The 20,015-nt window shown below is 45.8% G+C and overlaps 1 protein-coding gene across 4 annotated transcripts; it reads left to right on the top strand.

The window, feature by feature from the left end:
- The first annotated feature begins 36 nt into the window (after positions 1-36).
- Positions 37-18,466, top strand: dhx40 (DEAH (Asp-Glu-Ala-His) box polypeptide 40). 4 transcript variants are annotated; one of them, XM_037546372.1, is made up of 16 exons: positions 37-399; positions 5,079-5,224; positions 7,769-7,888; positions 9,089-9,313; positions 9,417-9,483; positions 9,677-9,808; positions 11,413-11,512; positions 11,607-11,693; positions 13,029-13,211; positions 13,834-13,914; positions 14,112-14,269; positions 14,394-14,508; positions 14,633-14,741; positions 17,105-17,266; positions 17,375-17,603; positions 18,160-18,466. In XM_037546372.1, the coding sequence occupies exons 1-16, from the start codon at positions 234-236 to the stop codon at positions 18,276-18,278; spliced, it is 2,199 nt and encodes a 732-aa protein (XP_037402269.1). In that variant the 5' UTR covers positions 37-233; the 3' UTR covers positions 18,279-18,466. The 4 variants fall into 4 exon arrangements, with proteins under 4 accessions (XP_037402269.1, XP_037402268.1, XP_017579445.1 ...); XM_037546371.1 differs by having other exon boundaries at positions 38-399; positions 17,102-17,266; XM_037546373.1 differs by having other exon boundaries at positions 271-399; positions 5,089-5,224; positions 17,102-17,266.
- The last annotated feature ends 1,549 nt before the right edge of the window (positions 18,467-20,015 follow it).

The following is a 20,015-nucleotide window of genomic DNA, read 5'->3' as shown; positions in this document are numbered from 1 at the left end:
GTGCGCCCTCCGCTCCACAGGGGGGCGACAGGGAGCTCTTCGGATTCAGCGAGGATAACCGGGATGTGAGCTCACTCCTGAGGCTGTGAGGAGAGAAAAGCATCACAGGCGAGTTCAGAGAGGGACGTCCTGCAGTTTAACGCGGTCAGACTCGCCCTAAAAGCCCGAGCTGTCTTCCATGTCTGAGCGTTGGCTGCCTGTGTCCACTCGGTGCAGGTCACGGGCTGTCCGTCATGTCTAAGACGGAGAGGTCCAGCAGGGCTGAGTCCACCCAGCTGCCCATCCATCAGCACGGAGAGAAACTCGTCGGAGCTGTGAAGGGAAGCCAGTTTTTGGTGGTTACTGGAGAAACGGGCAGTGGGAAAACCACCCAGCTGCCCCAGTTCTTATACCGGGCGGGTAAGACGGACTGCGGCCGCGTCCCAAACCGCGCACTGCCTCACTACATACACGGCACTAGACTCCGCTTCTGTCCTGAATAGGCTGCTTAGTGTGACGTCAGTCGTCTGCGGCTTTGGGCGCAGCCGAGATAGTTTTTATTTATTTTATTATAACTTTTTGATGCAGAACAAGATAGAAACGCTCGTCGAGGATGTCATAACTACATGTTACTAGCTAGGGGGCGTGACTGAGTGAATGAATGAACTTTGTCATTGCACATTGTACTGGTACACTTGCACAAGTACAACCCCCCCACCCCCCTTTCTCGGTGCAAAAAAAGAGAAAAAATAAGATAAAATAAATTAAATACTACACAAATTTACACTCAGCAAAACGTAAAAGAAAAAAAAACAACGTTAAAAAAAAAAAAATTGCACGTGACCCATCAAACTTGAATTTTTCCCGTTATAAATTGCACTGGCCCTTTGAAATGAACTGTTAATTGCACATGACACTGCACCATAACCCGATCTCTATGTGAAATATGATTAATAAAATAAAAATATTAATAATAATAATACAGAGTACAAAGGAGCAAAGCCATACAATGACCGATTAGAACAATAAGGTTCTAGAGGTCTGGTGTGAGATGATTCTGGCATTTTTCCAGTTGTTTAATCTACTTAATGAAGAATAATATGATTTAAATTCGTTCATAAAGCAGAGGGAGGAGGGCTTATTACCCCTCCACTTACTACAGCGACCGTGGTACGTTTGCTAAAGGTACGACTACATTTACAGCATCAGAGGAAGTTTTGCGCATGAAATAAAATGGCATCAACATCAAAAGAAGGAATGTTAAGTCTGAGATTAATCCAGGTTCTGATGTCCATCCAAAAACGTGAATATTTACATAAAAAAAAAAAAAATAAATGCACCAGGGATTCATCTTCTGACTTACAGAAGGCGCATGAACCAACATCCAGTTCAAATCTCCTTTCAAGAAACGTGGCTGAGTCTCTTTCACTTTAGGAGATATGGGCCATTTGACACACTTGGAATGAGCAAAGGCCGTTATGGTTTTATAGTTTGTATTAGGATGTTTCTTGAAACGATCTCTATTATAGTCATGGTACATCTTTAGTCTCACCGAGGTAGATTTACACCAGGAACCAGGGGTCGGATTCACGAAAGCTTTCTTCAGAAGAAAAACCTTAGAACGATCTAAAGACAAACGCTGTAGATGTTCTTAAATAGCTACAGTTCTCAGATAGTCTCTTAAGGTCTTATTCTGTCTAGAACAATGTAATTATTATCCTAATTCGCTGCTGTCGGAAGAAAACCTCGTATCAGCATTCTTGTCCTTTTTCAGTTTATGGCATAATTTCAAAGGACCTGTTGCTCTTTATATTTTCTGTAAATTTCATAGTGAATGAACTAAAAGAAAAGGGCCAAAATGACTTGGAAAGACGTCTGGTTCCATTGACTTACATTAAAACTACTGTATGTTTTTGCCTTCTCCTGTAAAGTTACCATTTTGGAGGTACGAGGTTTTGATCCGACAGCAGCGCTGTGTTATAGGTTGTGTTGTCTTATATCCTAGGTTAGGTTGTCGTGTCGACTTTAGATGAATCATTTCAAACTCACTCACTCATCCTCATACATCCCCCCAACTCACTCACTCATCCTCATACACACCCCCCCAACTCACTCGCTCATCCTCATACACACCCCCCCAACTCACTCGCTCATCCTCATACACACCCCCCTCAACTCACTCACTCATCCTCATACACACCCCCCTCAACTCACTCACTCATCCTCATACACCCCCCCAACTCACTCACTCATCCTCATACACACCCCCAACTCACTCACTCATCCTCATACACCCCCCCCAACACACTCACTCATCCTCATACACCCCCCCAACTCACTTACTCATCCTCATACACCCCCCCAACTCACTCGCTCATCCTCATACACACCACCCCAACTCACTCGCTCATACACACCCCCCCAACTCACTCGCTCATCCTCATACACACCCCCCTCAACTCACTCGCTCATCCTCATACACACCACCCCAACTCACTCGCTCATACACACCCCCCCAACTCACTCGCTCATCCTCATACATCCCCCCTCAACTCACTCACTCATCCTCATACACACCCCAACTCACTCGCTCATCCTCATACACACCCCCCCAACTCACTCACTCATCCTCATACATCCCCCCTCAACTCACTCACTCATCCTCATACACACCCCCCCAACTCACTCACTCATCCTCATACACACCCCAACTCACTCGCTCATCCTCATACACACCCCCCCAACTCACTCACTCATCCTCATACATCCCCCCTCAACTCACTCGCTCATCCTCATACACACCACCCCAACTCACTCGCTCATACACACCCCCCCAACTCACTCGCTCATCCTCATACATCCCCCCTCAACTCACTCACTCATCCTCATACACACCCCCCCAACTCACTCGCTCATCCTCATACACACCCCCCCAACTCACTCGCTCATCCTCATACACACCCCCTCAACTCACTCACTCATCCTCATACACACCCCCTCCAACTCACTCGCTCATCCTCATACACACCCCCTCCAACTCACTCGCTCATCCTCATACACACCACCCCAACTCACTCGCTCATACACACCCCCCCAACTCACTCGCTCATCCTCATACATCCCCCCTCAACTCACTCACTCATCCTCATACACACCCCCCCAACTCACTCGCTCATCCTCATACACACCCCCCCAACTCACTCGCTCATCCTCATACACACCCCCTCCAACTCACTCGCTCATCCTCATACACACCCCCCAACTCACTCACTCATACATACCCCCCCAACTCACTCGCTCATCCTCATACACACCACCCCAACTCACTCGCTCATCCTCATACACACCACCCCAACTCACTCGCTCATACACCCCCCCCCAACTCACTCGCTCATCCTCATACACACCCCCCCAACTCACTCGCTCATCCTCAAACACACCCCCCCAACTCACTCGCTCATCCTCATACACCCCCCAACTCACTCGCGCATCCTCATACACATCCCCCCCAACTCACTCGCCCATCCTCATACACACCACCCCAACTCACTCGCTCATACACCCCCCCCAACTCACTCGCTCATCCTCATACACACCCCCAACTCACTCGCTCATCCTCAAACACACCCCCCCAACTCACTCGCTCATCCTCATACACCCCCCAACTCACTCGCGCATCCTCATACACATCCCCCCCAACTCACTCGCTCATCCTCATACACACCCCCCAACTCACTCACTCATCCACATACACACCCCCCAAACTCACTCGCTCATCCTCATACACACCCCCTCAACTCACTCGCTCATCCTCATACACACCACCCCAACTCACTCGCTCATCCTCATACACACCCCCCCAACTCACTCGCTCATCCTCATACACACCCCCCCAACTCACTCGCTCATCCTCATACACACCCCCCCAACTCATTCGCTCATCCTCATACACACCACCCCAACTCACTCGCTCATCCTCATACACACCCCCTCCAACTCACTCGCTCATCCTCATACACACCCCCCAACTCACTCGCTCATCCTCATACACACCCCCCAACTCACTCGCTCATCCTCATACACACCACCCCGACTCACTCGCTCATCCTCATACACACCCCCAACTCACTCGCTCATCCTCATACACACCCCCAACTCACTCACTCATCCTCATACACACCCCCAACTCACTCGCTCATCCTCATACACACCCCCCCAACTCACTCGCTCATCCTCATACACACCCCCCCAACTCACTCGCTCATCCTCATACACACCCCCCCAACTCACTCGCTCATCCTCATACACACCCCCAACTCACTCGCTCATCCTCATACACACCCCCCCAACTCATTCGCTCATCCTCATACACACCACCCCAACTCACTCGCTCATCCTCATACACACCCCCTCCAACTCACTCGCTCATCCTCATACACACCACCCCAACTCACTCGCTCATCCTCATACACCCCCCCAACTCACTTGCTCATCCTCATACACACCCCCCCAACTCACTCGCTCATCCTCATACACACCCTCCAACTCACTCGCTCATCCTCATACACACCCCCCAACTCGCTCGCTCATCCTCATACACACCCCCTCCAACTCACTCGCTCATCCTCATACACACCCCCAACTCACTCACTCATCCTCATACACACCCCTCCAACTCGCTCGCTCATCCTCATACACACCCCCTCCAACTCGCTCGCTCATCCTCATACACACCACCCCGACTCACTCGCTCATCCTCATACACACCCCCCCCACTCATTCGCTCATCCTCATACACACCACCCCAACTCACTCGCTCATCCTCATACACACCCCCCAACTCACTCACTCACTGGATTGAACCCCAGTCTGCAGCGTAGAAGGCAGAGATGTTACCCACTACACTGACCAACCACAAAAACATCATTAAATATGAAGCAAGAAAGTGTCAGTCCTTTATTTAGAGATGTTAAACACAGAATAAGATCAAACTGACTCCAAAGGAAATGATGAATCTGGGGCGAAGTTTTGTGAATCTGGGCTGAGGTCCGTTATCCGAGTTGTGTCTTTCCAGGTGACTGAGGTGATTTCATCTTCAGGTTTGTGTAGGGATGGAAAAATCGGCGTGACCCAGCCCAGGAGAGTGGCAGCCATCACTGTGGCTCAGAGGGTCTGTCAGGAGATGGGAGTGCGGTTGGGAGTGGAAGTTGGCTACCAAGTGCGCTTTGATGACTGCACCTCAAAGGTATTTAAAGGAGTTGAAAGGTGAAGTCCACCAAAAGTTCTGTATGATTAAATGGTGAAGTTGTACACCAAGTCATTCAGAGTGGTCTGACGTGAAGGTTTTAGAGGAACTGAACAGGTTAGAATAGTTCACAGTGGTGGTGGTAACCAGACACCTGCCTCTATATAGCTGATAATAATAGCTGCCTCACAAAGTTACAGCATGAAATGATTATAGATATGCTGGCTGATTCCATCAGGTAATGTGTTATGATGGTTTTAGGTTAAAATGATTTTTAAAAAAAATTCATTTATGCTAAAGTGGTTTGTGCACAGTGTTGTAAGGAAAATAATTCTCAATGTATTTTTTCTGATTTCATCAGTGCTGCCTATAAAAAGACATGTAAGTTCACTGGTCTTTTTGGATAGTAAATAAAATGGCTGTATTTGCATTATAGGTATTGCAAGTCGTGGTTCCCATCACCTCCAGTGTAAAGAAATCTGAGCCTGTTTGTCTCTCTAAAGTGAACCGTTTCACATCAAACTACTCTAAATGAGATCCACCACAGACCAGCTGTTTCTTGGACCGTGGATCATTCTCATACACACCCCCCAACTCGCTCGCTCATTCTCATACACACCCCCCCAACTCACTCGCTCATCCTCATACACACCCCCCCAACTCACTCACTCATCCTCATACACACCCCCCCAACTCACTCACTCATCCTCATACACACCCCCCCAACTCACTCGCTCATCCTCATACACACCCCCCCAACTCACTCACTCATCCTCATACACACCCCCCCAACTCACTCGCTCATCCTCATACACACCCCCCCAACTCACTCGCTCATCCTCATACACACCCCCCCAACTCACTCACTCATTCTCACACACATCCCCCAACTCACTCGCTCATCCTCATACACACCCCCAACTCACTCGCTCATCCTCATACACACCCCCAACTCACTCGCTCATCCTCATACACACCCCCAACTCACTCGCTCATCCTCATACACACCCCCCCAACTCACTCACTCATTCTCACACACATCCCCCAACTCACTCGCTCATCCTCATACACACCCCCAACTCACTCACTCATTCTCACACACATCCCCCAACTCACTCGCTCATCCTCATACACACCCCCAACTCACTCGCTCATCCTCATACACACCCCCCCAACTCACTCACTCATCCTCATACACATCCCCCAACTCACTCACTCATCCTCATACACATCCCCAACTCACTCGCTCATCCTCATACACACCCCCCCAACTCACTCGCTCATCCTCATACACACCCCCCAACTCACTCGCTCATCCTCATACACACCCCCCCAACTCACTCACTCATCCTCATACACATCCCCCAACTCACTCGCTCATCCTCATACACACCCCCCCAACTCACTCACTCATCCTCATACACACCCCCCAACTCACTCGCTCATCCTCATACACACCCCCCCAACTCACTCGCTCATCCTCATACACACCCCCCCAACTCACTCACTCATCCTCATACACACACCCCCCAACTCACTCACTCATCCTCATACACACCCCCCCAACTCACTCACTCATCCTCATACACACCCCCAACTCACTCACTCATCCTCATACACACCCCCTCCAACTCACTCACTCATCCTCATACACACCCCCAACTCACTCGCTCATCCTCATACACACCCCCCCAACTCACTCACTCATCCTCATACACACCCCCTCCAACTCACTCACTCATCCTCATACACACCCCCAACTCACTCACTCATCCTCATACACACCCCCCCAACTCACTCACTCATCCTCATACACACCCCCAACTCACTCACTCATCCTCATACACACCCCCCCAACTCACTCACTCATCCTCATACACACCCCCAACTCACTCACTCATCCTCATACACACCCCCTCCAACTCACTCACTCATCCTCATACACACCCCAACTCACTCACTCATCCTCATACACACCCCCAACTCACTCACTCATCCTCATACACACACCCTCAACTCACTCACTCATCCTCATACACACCCAACACTAACTGAGACCCAACACTAATACACGACCAACACTAACTGAGCATCTACAAATGAGCTACAGTCTCGGTCTTTAAATCTGCAAGATAGACCAATAAGACGGGCATGTATAGTAGATTGGACAGTGAGTGGACATAGTATTTAAGCTCCAGCAGCATTGCTGTGTCTGATCCACTCATACCAGCACAACACACACTACCGCACCATGACCAGGTCAGTGCCGCTGCAGTGCTGAGAATGATCCACCACCTGAGTAATACCTGCTCTGTAAAAGGGCACAAAGTCAAAGCATGCAACGAAACAAATGGGTTACTGTAACTGTAGAGCTACAAAGTGGACCTATATGGTAAAAATGGTAACATCAAGGAAGTGGCTTTAATGAAGTGGCTGTTTGAGCACGACTGTCTGTGAGGAGCTGAATGTAAATTATTAGAATACAGGGTCTTTACGTTTATATGTTTATTAATAGAATGTCTGTGTCTTTGTTTTGGTCACCAGGACACTTTGATTAAGTACGTGACAGACGGCTGTATGCTGAGGGAAATCCTTGCCGACCCAAATTTAACACAATACAGCGTTGTGATCCTTGATGAAGTCCATGAGAGGAGCCTGAACACGGTGTGTGTGTGTGTGTGTGTGTGTGTGTGTGTGTGTGTGTGTGTGTATATATATATATATATATATATATATATATAAGGTATATAATATATAAAAAGTATATATATCTCTGTTGTCAGGAGAAAACCTCATAACTCCAAAATAGTAACTTTACAGGAGAAGGAAAAAACCTACTCTACTTTTAATGTAAGTCAATGGAACCAGAATTTTTTCCACGCCATTTTTGGTCATTTCTTTTGGTCCATTCCTCATGAACTTTACATGCAATGTGAAGGACGACAGGTATTTTCAAATTATGGCAAAAACTGAAAAACGTCAAAAATGGAGATATGAGGTTGTCGTCCGACAACAGCGATATGTTCGTTTTTACATGGTTGCATGCAGGTTCGTGAGAAGGTGTGTAAAGTTGGGGGTGCTGAAATTTTAAGCAGCATGTGTGTGACTTGAACACTGATGTGATGCAAAGTGAGTTGCCTTTTTCTCATTTTAATTTTATTTGATACCCTCAAACAGAACGTGCCATAATGTGCTATAACCTATAAGATGAGTATAGACATCAAGCCGCTGCCAGACACCTTGATTCATGTGCTTTTTTTCCCTAATAGCTGAACTTTATGCAAATGAGCTGAGTGGTGACCAGTTAGATTATTGATATGTGGTGTATTAATCAGTTGCCACGCCCTCAGTCACACACTGAGATTTAACACTGGAGTGCAAATTGAACAGGAGATATAATGGTTGGTAGAAAAGGGAATTTTGGATATTGTGATGTTTGATGATGTTTTTCTTTTAAAAGTTTAAAAACAATGTAAAGCAGCATAAGGACTCACAGCTGGCCTATAGTTCTGCATAAACATTCCCTCTTTGGGGCCATGTGGCAAAATATGCAGATTGAGGTGCAAAGTGGCCAGCAGTTCTCAAGGGAAGACGAGAGCCACAATATCGAAATATTTCTGGGAATGCTGTCGTGTGGATTTTCCAAGAGAGATCATTCCCCCCTTAAACAGACAGAAAAGAGTGGAGCCCCATTCCCACAAGTGGGGGCTTATTTTACCAAACCTTTGAGACCGTTTTCCCTACTTTAAGACAAGCCAACTGAGATTTTGTGGGTATTTTAAGCCTAAGCATGCATTTTCTAAAGAGTTTCAGAAAGCTGCCCAGTCTTTTAGCAAACTGTGTCTGACTCTGTATTTTTTGTAGGATGTCTTGCTTGGTCTGTTAAAAAAAACCTCTGGAGGCTCCCGTGGCCGTACCGTCCCTCTGAAGGTGGTAGTAATGTCAGCTACCCTCCAAACAGACAAGCTCAGTGCCTTTTTAGGGCACTGTCCTGTTTTTACGATTCCTGGAAGAACCTATCCGGTGAAGGAGCTGTTCTGTGGTCGGATTGGGCCAAAAGAAATGGACAGTTCGGTGTATGTGAAAGAGGTGAGATATGAAGTGTCTGTTGTTTTGGATGTAGGCCTTGAGGCTGAAGCCTCTGATGACAGACGGACTAATAAGTTTCTGTTCCATTCTCTTTTGTCTTAAGGTAGTGAAGGTTGCTTTAGACGTCCATACAAATGAAGCCTCTGGGGATATCCTTGTCTTTCTGACAGGTAAACAGTGATCTTTTCCTATCATACATTAGCTATTTGATGTGCTTCCAGTTGATTTACGGAGAAGTAAAAATGATTATTTGTGATTTGTGCTGCATTTCTTTGTGTCCTCACCCAGCATTGCATATATGTTCAGTGCTGGTCATTTTATTGTTTTAAAGGCTCAAAAATATTGTGCTCATGTTTCTTTCAGGTCAGAATGAAATTGAGAAAGCCTGTGACCTGCTGTTTGAGAAAGCCGAGTCCATAGACTACCGTTACGATGTGCATGATCGAACAGTGGAAGGCCTTCTCGTTCTGCCTCTGTATGGATCTATGCCAACAGGTAACCTTAATCGATCACTAACGTGGTCACAGATTTTTACAAAAGCTTTACTGGGAAAATATATTCAGGACACAATGATGGCCAGAGGTACTGAAAGGTATTCAAAAAGGATGTTCATTAAAGCCCAAGAGAAGCGAAATCCCAATTTTCTTTCTAAGGAGGTATATTTGGGTGGTTGGTTAGTGTAGTGGGTAACACCTCTGCCTTCTACGCTGTAGACTGGGGTTCAATCCCCACCTGGGTAAACACCCTACACTACACCAATAAGAGTCCTTGGGCAAGACTCCTAACACCACCTTCACCTCCCTGTGTAAAATGGTGAGATTGTAAGTCGCTCTGGGTAAGAGCGTCAGCCAAATGCCATAAATGTAAATGTATTTGCTGAAGGGCACACGATATATGTGTACATAGTATGTGCTGTGAGGAAAAATCTTTCTAATGGTGAATAGAATCGTTTGGCCGTCTTGGGTGGTGCGTATATGAGCAGTGTCCTCAGTTTTCCCACCAACCTATCTTTAACACAGCTGTGTTCCCCAACAGTCTCCTTCTCTCTGTTGGAGAAACTTGGACAGAAAACTAAGAACAAACAAAAGCAAACGTAGCAAATGTAACGGAGCTCACAGGTTTGTCTGTTCTAGTGTTAAGAATTCTGACTCTTCAGTGTGTCAGGTCAGTTGGCTCAGCTCACCCAGAAGAACTGACCCTTTCAGCTCCTGAACGTCTCTTTCTTCTTTTGCTTTCTCGGGTTTTTTTTGTTCCCAAAATTAGTCATGTCAGTGATATTGTCTACCATTTCCTTTGTTAAACCTGTAATTTTCTTATTAAAAAATTAAGTCATAAAAGGGTTCATTTCGAGAAGCAGTGATCACATGCAGACAGGTAAAAATGCAGGTACGTCTGTCAACCAGTGATCAAAACCATAAGAACTAACACAAGCACGCTTGGAAATATAGTTAAGAATTATGAAAAACAAAAGCAGAGACAAACGAACACAACAAGCAAGATTTGGGGAGATCGAGGGCATCATATTTTCCAGGGAGATGCAGGATGGGGGACATGGGGGCAGGCCAGGCGGTCAGCTAGAGCGTCATAAGATATGCACTTCTGTTTGATCTCAACTTCCAAAAACAGTCAGTTTTTCAGTGTGAGTTGGCTTTTGCTGGGAGGTAACTTGTTTGCACACATCACAAGTCCATTCTTGCATTTGTTAGGTCACCTGGCCTTGTCAGCTTTCCCTGGGTCTAGCAGTAATTTGAATATGAACATTATCTGCTTAAAGTTGGCACCATACAGAAGCTGAATACTGTTTTTAGTGAGCGGCAGTCACAGTGGGTTCTACAGCCCCCCCGTAAGCCTGTTTCACTCATTTCTCCTCACTCGTTCATCCGAATATTAGGGCCACAGGTCAGTTTCTTGGACAGGGATTAAGCCTAGTTCTGGTCTACGTAGCATTCAGAATGGAAACTCTCCATTGAAAGGAAAATGTAGTCCAGGACTGGACTTAATCCTTGACTGGGAAACCAAACCTATGTGTTATTTTTAACACATCTATTATGAAAGTGTAACTGTTTCATAAGTATAATGGCTTGTTTTTCTCCTGGTAGATCAGCAAAAGCAGATATTTCAGCCGGCCCCGGAAGGAGTGAGGAAATGTGTAGTGGCAACGAACATAGCAGCAACCTCCCTCACAATCGATGGAATCAAGTGAGTCAGAAGAAACTCATTGTTACGTGTGATTAGCTGAAACCTGTCCAGGGCAAGTTCTACAAACTTTTGATAATGTGTTTTTTCAATTTAGATACATTGTTGATAGCGGTTTTGTGAAACAGCTGAACCACAATTCAAGAGTTGGCTTGGACATCCTTGAAGTGGTACCCATATCAAAGTGAGTAGTGAACACAAAAAACAAAACCAAAAAAAAATACACACACACACACACACACACACACACACACACTATTTTGCCAAAAGTTTTCAGTCACACATCCAAGTCATTGAATTCAGGTGTTCCAGTCTCTTCCATGGCCACAGGTGTATAAAGCCGAGCCCCTCGGCCTGCAGACTGCTTCTACAGACATTAGTGAAAGAATGGGTCGCTCTCAGGAGCTCAGTGAATTCCAGCGTGGTGCCGTGATCGGACGCCACCTGTGCAGCAAGTCCAGTCGTGAAATTTCCTCACTACTAAATATTCCACAGTCCACTGTCAGTGGGATAATAACAAAGTGGAAGCGACTGGGAACGACAGCAACTCAGCCACGAAGTGATCGGCCATGTAAAATGACAGAGCGGTCAGCGGATGCTGAGGGGCATAGTGCGCAGAGGTCACCGACTTTCTGCAGAGTCAATCACTACAGACCTCCAAACTTCATGTGGCCTTCAGATCAGCTCAAGAACAGCGTAGAGAGCTTCATGGAATGGGTTTCCATGGCTGAGCAGCTGCATCCAAGCCTTACATCACCAAGCGCAATGCAAAGCGTGGAATGCAGTGGTGTAAAGCGCCGCCACTGGACTCTATTGCAGTGGAGACGTGTTCTCTGGAGTGACCAATCACGTTTCTCCGTCTGGCAATCCGATGGACGTGTCTGGGTTTGGCGGTTGCCAGGAGACGGTACTTGTCTGACTGCATCGTGCCAAGTGTAAAGTTTGGTGGAGGGGGGATCATGGTGCGGGGTTGTGTTTCAGGAGTTGGGCTCGGCCCCTTAGTTCCAGTGAAAGGAACTCTTAAAGCTTCAGCACCAAGAGATTTTGGACAATTTCACGCTCCCAACTTTGTGGGAACAGTTTCCAGTTCCCCTTCCTGTTCCAACATGACTGCGCTCCAGTGCACGAAGCAGGTCCATAAAGACGTGGATGAGCCAGTTTGGTGTGGAAGAACTTGACTGGCCTGCACAGAGTCCTGACCTCAACCCCATAGAACACCTTTGGGATGAATTAGAGCGGAGACTGTGAGCCAGGCCTTCTCGTCCAACATCAGTGTCTGACCTCACAAATGCGCTTCTGGAAGAACGGTCAAAAATTCCCATAAACACTCCTAAACCTTGTGGAAAGCCTTCCCAGAAGACTTGAAGCTGAAGGCAGATGAGCGAATACTTTTGGCAATATAGTGCGTATATATTTATAACGTGTAATGTTCCCTCAGCTATAAGAAAGGAATTGCATTACTCTTGCAGAATAGATGTTGTACGTCATCACATTTTGTTTTATTGTTGTTACTTTGTAGGAGTGAAGCTCAGCAGCGAGCAGGGAGGGCAGGAAGAACATCAGCTGGGAAGTGCTTTAGGATCTATAGTAAGGAGTTCTGGGAAAATTGCATGCCTGAATACACTACTCCAGAGATACAGCGAACGAGTCTCACTTCAGTTGTTCTCACACTCAAATGCCTTGGAGTCCATGATGTAATCAGGTATAGTTTTAAGAAGATGATGTTTCCATTATTGTGATATTATTTTTTTTTGGGGCGGCACGGTGGCGCAGTGGGTAGCGCTGTCGCCTCACAGCGAGGAGGGCCTGGGTTCGATTCCGTGACCGGGGTCCTCTCTGTGTGGAGTTTGCATGTTCTCCCCGTGTCTGTGTGGGTTTCCTCCGGGTTCTCCGGTTTCCTCCTGCAGTCAGGCCAACTGGTCATGCTAAATTGCCCCTGGGTGTGAGTGACTGTCTGTGTCTGTCTGTCTGCCCTGTGATGGACTGGCGACCTGTCCAGGGTGTATCCTGCCTTCCGCCCGATGACCGCTGGGATAGGCTCCAGCGTCCCCCCCGCAACCCTGACGGAGATGCGGCTTAGAAAATAGGATGGATGGATACTTTATTTTTAAACACGCTTTTCTAAGCATATAATGGGTCTTAGTATGTAAAGGTTGCTGATCTAACTGTGTCAAAAAAAGAGATCAGGCTTTATTGCTATTTAGCATTTTGCCCTGTTCTTAAAAAATAATAATAATAATCATGAAAATTGTGATATATTTTTCCTAAAGTCTTACGTTTATCTAATAGAGATTTTCCTAACAGTGTTGCCATGCCTTGTGTAGGTTTCCTTACCTTGATCGTCCAGAAGAGAGGTTTCTTTTGACTGCTTTGAAGCAGCTCTACCAGTATGATGCGATTGACCGGTAGGAATCATGTTAATTACCTTCTGTAATTACAAATCAGGATGGTAGAGATGGGTGTTTGTGATGGTTTATGATTTTTTCCATGTTCTGAATGTTTGCTTGATCTGAGAAGATTGTAAAAATGACACATCTGTTTTGGTTTGTTAAGGTTTTTAGACAAATGGTTGTTGATCTAAGGACATTGTTTTTGGTTACAGGAAGGGTAATGTAACCAGGCTAGGAAAGCTGATGGTGGAGTTTCCTCTTCCCCCTGGGCTCACTCGTGCATTGCTTCAATCTGCTGCCCTCGGGTGTGAGGAGTTGATGCTCCCAGTGGCGGCCATGCTATCAGTGGAAAACATCTTCATCCGACCAGGTAGCCACTTAAGCACCACGGACTATGGCTACTGCACTGACTGAAACGGTTTGCATTTGAGTAGCCCATTTATCCCATTTTAACTATTTATTTAAATAAATCATTTGTCTTTGTGCTCATTCAGGCCACCCAGAAAAACAAAAGGAAGCGGAGATCATTCACAAAGAGCTAGCTGCTTCTGCAGGCAGCTCCAATGATTTCCTCATTCTTCTGTGCATCTTTGAAAAGTGCAAAGCAAGGTAGGTCATTCGGATTCACATCACCCTTTTTTCCCTTTTTCCCCCCCAAAGAGTTTCTAAGGAAAGCTGTTCACTACAAAAAAGTGGAGTGTCAATATAAACTGTGCTGGGGCCTTGTGTGCAGCGAGAATCCATCTTCATGGTGTAAAGATCACTGGATCCATTGGCGAGCAGTGAAGTCCGCCTTCAGTGTGGAGACTCAACTCAGGGAGATACTTTTTCATCTAAAACGGGTAAATCACGGTTTCTCTCACAGGCTAAAACTAACAAACTTTTTTTTTATATAAAGTATCATGAAAACTTTGTTTGCTTAAGCACTTTTTTTTAACAGGGTAGATTTTGTAATTTAATCTGTAAGATTTCAATGACCAGTTTGTACAGAACAAAATGTGTATTTCCCTAAATCACCAGTGATATCCCAGAATAAAATGTCATGTGGAAATATGATATCGGCATTACATGACAGGCTGTCGGTCTATGTACTTCAGGACTGCAAGTGCAGAATTGATTGTTACGTGTGTGCAGAATCAGGGTAATGTAATTAGATTGGTAGAAATAGTGTAACGTGTGTCTAATATTACTGATTGCTTCCCCTGGTGGGTTTGAAGCCTGGCCTCCTTAAACAGATTGAGTGAGTGATTAAACTCCACTACATAACCAATTACGTGATTGTTCATACACTGACAGTAAAACACAATGTGAGAAGTGGTAATGGCTGTCACAATAAATCTGCATCACCATGAGGGGCATATTTGTTATTATAGGCCTGTATATTTATATATTGTTATAGGCCTAAATAGAAAAAAGCTGTTCTGAGAATCCTGACAGTTTTTCTTAGTCTTAAAATGAAACAAAAGGTGCTTGCAGTTGTAAGTAGCTGTTAGCATTTTATTATTTTATACTTTGTACAATACTCAGCAGAGCTTTTGTAATGTAGAAATAATTACAGAAATATTTCTTAGTCCTCTAAGTTCATAATTCATTCCAATTTCTACATTTTATAGATGTGTTGTTCAGCATCTACAGTTATGTACGTGAGAAATATTGGATATTGGCATCGGCAAACAATTCCCATATCTGTGCTTCAGGTTTGATAAAATGTATCTGGAGGATCCACGAAGCATATTTGGGCCATAAAATAAGATAATGATATGAAGTAGATCGTCAGAAGAATGATTCAGGGAGAGAAATATGGTTCTTGGACAAAAGTGAAGGTTTACAAGAAGTTATTTCTGTTTCCTACATTTCCCATAATGGTGTTATACACTATATTGCCAAAAGTATTCGCTCATCTGCCTTCACACGCATATGAACTTGAGTGACATCCCATCCTTAATCCATAGGGTTTAATAGGATGTCGGACCACCCTAAAACAGCTTCAACTCTTCTGGGAAGGCTTTCCACAAGGGTTAGGAGTAACCGTTCTTCCAGAATCGCGTCTGTAAGGTCAGACGCTGATGTTGGACGAGAAGGCCTGGCTCGCAGTCTCTGCTCTAATTCAGCCCAAAGGTGTTCTATGGCATTGAGGTCAGGACTCTGTAATCCAGTCAAGTTCTTCCACACCAAACTGGCTCATCCGTGTCTTTATGGACCTTGCTGCGCTGGACCACTGGTGCGCAGTCATGTTGGATCAGGAAGGGGCCGTCCCCAAACTGTTCCCACAAAGTTGGGAGCATGAAATTGTCCAGAATCTTTTGAAGCTTTAAGAGTTCCTTTCACTGGAACTAAGGGGCCGAGCCCAACTCCTGAAAAACACCCCCACACCATGATCCCCCCTCCACCAAACTTTACACTCGGCACAATGCAGTCAGACAAGTACCGTCTCCTGGCAGACTCCATCGGATTGGCAGAGGGAGAAGCGTGATTGGTCACTCCAGAGAACACATCTCCACAGCTCTAGAGTCCAGTGGCGGCGCTTTACTCCACTGCATTCCACGCTTTGCACTGCGCTTGGTGATGTGAGGCTTGGATGCAGCTGCTCGGCCATGGAAACCCATTCCATGAAGCTCTCTACGCTGTTCTTGAGCTGATCTGAAGGCCACATGAAGTTTGGAGGTCTGTAGTGATTGACTGCAGAAAGTCGGTGACCTCTGCGCACTATGCCCCTCAGCATCCGCTGACCGCTCTGTCATTTTACATGGCCGATCACTTCGTGGCTGAGTTGCTGTCGTTCCCAATCGCTTCCACTTTGTTATAATCCCACTGACAGTGGACTGTGGAATATTTAGTAGTGAGGAAATTTCACGACTGGACTTGCTGCACAGGTGGCGTCCGATCACGGCACCACGCTGGAATTCACTGAGCTCCTGAGAGCGACCCATTCTTTCACTAATGTCTGTAGAAGCAGTCTGCAGGCCTAGGGGCTCGGCTTTATACACCTGTGGCCATGGAAGAGACTGGAACACCTGAATTCGATGATTTGGATGGGGGAGTGAAAACTTTTGTCAATATAGTGTATAATCACTTGACTTTCTGTGACGTTTTGGTGAAATACAAGATGAATAAAAGTAAATTAAAGTTTAATTCTGGTCTTTCTCTAATTTTCCCGCTTGTTCTCATCTTTATTTATTTATTTATTTATTTATTCTTTTAGCAGAAAGAATTTCCACAGGAGACGTTTGAGGGCAGCAGCAGTGAACTACTAAGGCATTGTCTCTGCATAGGTTATTTCACTAATGTAGCTCGGAGGTCTATGGGAAAGGCATTTTGTACTATGGATGGTCATGGCTCCACAGTTCACGTTCATCCATCATCATCTGTAAGGAAATCGACCACTTTTACCTTTTATGCTATGATGATTCAAACGGACAGTTTTTAAATAATTGCCAATAATTGACTTTCATTCTGTGATTGTGCCCTCATTCAGCTCTTTGGGCAGGAGGCACAGCTGGATTGGATCATTTTCCACGACGTCTTGGTCACGTCACGAGTTTATGTGAGAACTGTGTGCCCCATCCGATATGATTGGGTGAAGGATCTGCTTCCAAAGCTGCATGAGATAGACGTCTATGAGTTAAGCAGTGTTGCCAGAGAGGAAGTGACTGATGAGGAAATGGCACAGTGGGTAAAGAAAACGACAGCAAAAAGACAAACAGGTACATTATTCATGCTATGCAAGTCTACTGACCAGCCACTTTATTAGAAACATTGACCTTGTACGCTTAAACTGCTGGTGTCGGACTGTAGCCCATCTGTTGTCACACTCAGTCTAGGAATCCTCTTGTTCTTCATCTGTGGTTGGATTATGAAGGGCTAGAGGATCAGCATCGTTTCTGTCTGGATAATTTTGGACAGCAGACTACTCTTAACCTAGCAGTTGCACTAAAAAACCCCAGTAACACTGCTGTGCCTGATGTACTCATTCCAGTGCCAAACATTATCAACTACCACGTCACTGCTGTGTTGAGAATGGCCCAGCACCCAAATTATATGTGGTCAGCAGCATTCCTGTGGTCAGAAACTGAGAGTGACAAATAGTGCAAAGGTTATAGTGTAATGACCACCTATGTAGTGGATGTTAAATTGGCTAATAAGTGAAAGTACAAGCTGTTTCTAATAAGGTGGACAGTAAGTGCCACATTGAGCCACATTGCATACCTGATTTAAAACGATCTGTTATGATGTTGACACATTTGGTCCCAATGTGAACAGGACCCGGTGAAGATGTATCCAGGAAGCTTGAGAAGAGAAACGATGACAGCTCAATCACAGAGGCTCGGGCTCGATACTTGCAGCGAAAGCAGAATCGACTCCGAGGAAAAGACTCATGACAGGAGGCAGTGAAGTGTTCACTACATAATAGAAAAACCGACTTGTCAGAGATTTCACTATTTTAATGTTCTTCTCCTGCCTGAATTTGATCCCCACGTTCACAGCAGCCTTTCCACCCATTAAAGATCACTGTGATATTTAAAGAAGCTGTTTAAATATTTTTGTAATAAATCTTTATGTACAGTAATGTGCCAAGTGTTTTTGTGTTCATATGGCAAACACCGATGCACCAACAATCTGAAATGTCTCCCAAAAAGCTCGGAATGGACACACCAGTTAAGCTTAAGGAAGTGGTGGTGGTCTAGGTGGTCTATTGGCAGGCAATATATTGGCATTGCTCATATAAACATACCAACCACATTCAAAAGAAATATGTAAGAAATGGAAACAAAAACAAAAAGCGCGCACACACACACACACACACACATTTTCTGAGCCACTTCTCCCTGTGGGTCATGTTGGGGGGGGGGGGGGGGAGGGGGGTGCTGGAGCCTAGCCCAGTGGTCATCGGGCAGAAGGCAGAATACACCCTAGACAGGTTGCCAGTCCATCACAGGGCAAACAAAAAGCAGTGATTAGTAAATTCTGTTTTGACCCACATTAAGTTGAAAATGGCACAAAAACATGTTTGATGTTTTACCTTATGAGCTTTTTTTTTTTTTTGGTAAAAATATTCTCATTCCATTTGATGGCTGCAGCTGAAACAGAAGCACTTTTAACACGGTTACATTTCCCTTTAACAGCACTTGATAATCTTTTGGGGACTGAAGGCACCAGTTTGGTACTAAGCCTTGGTTGTATTCTGCGCTACGAAATGTGCCACACGTTTTCAACACAGGCTGACTGACTGCACAGCGACGCTGTTGTAACACATGCAGAATGAGGCTCGGCTGTGTCCTGCTGACAAGCATGGACGTCCCTGAAAAAGACATCTAGAAGGCAGCATCTGCCAGGATTAACGTGTCTTCACAGATGAGCAAGTTACACCTGCCATCTTTTGATGATATTCTGCACCGTAGAGGACGGAACATGCAAAATTCCTGGCAGTCACTGAATAACAGTGTTCTCAAATTGAGCTTATTCACTGATGCATCTTTGGGTGGTGGATCATTCTCAGCGCTGCAGTGACACCGACGTGGTAGTGTCTTGGTGTGTGTTGTGCTGGTAGGAGTGGACCATACACAGCAGTGTTACTGTAGTTTTTAGACACCTCCGTGACACTGCTGGACCGCATCCTGTGGGCAGCGTCCTGTGACCACTGATGAAGGACTAGAGGATGACCGACACAAACTGTGCAGCAACTGTCTCTGACTTTGGGGCAGTCGTGGGCTGGAGGTTAGGGAAGTGGCCCTGTGACCGGAAGGTCACTGGTTCAATCCCCAGCGCCGCCACACATGACTGAGGTGTCCTTGAGCAAGACACCTAACCCCCAACAGCTCCCCGGGTGCTGTGGACAGGGCTGCCCACCGCTCCAGGCAAGTGTGCTCACTAGTGTGTATGTGGTGTTTCACTTTGTGGATGGGGGTGGGATTAAAAAAAGTATTGCTTAAGTTTACATCCACAAGGTAGGTGTGTCTGAGCAGACAGTGTTTTTTTAAACTATCAGTGTAACACACACCACCAGTCAGTGCCACCCAGCTGATACCAGTTCTATGGGGGGTCCTAACCAGAAAACCTGTCATTGTAGAACCACAAAGTGCACCTGTATAGCTGGAAGTGGAGCTGATAAAATGGAC

The sequence above is a fragment of the Pygocentrus nattereri genome, chromosome 17 (genome assembly GCF_015220715.1).
Source record: "Pygocentrus nattereri isolate fPygNat1 chromosome 17, fPygNat1.pri, whole genome shotgun sequence".
Classification (NCBI taxonomy): domain Eukaryota; kingdom Metazoa; phylum Chordata; class Actinopteri; order Characiformes; family Serrasalmidae; genus Pygocentrus; species Pygocentrus nattereri.
Note: the sequence above shows the minus strand (reverse complement) of the source record. Positions and strands in the feature narration are given on the sequence as shown.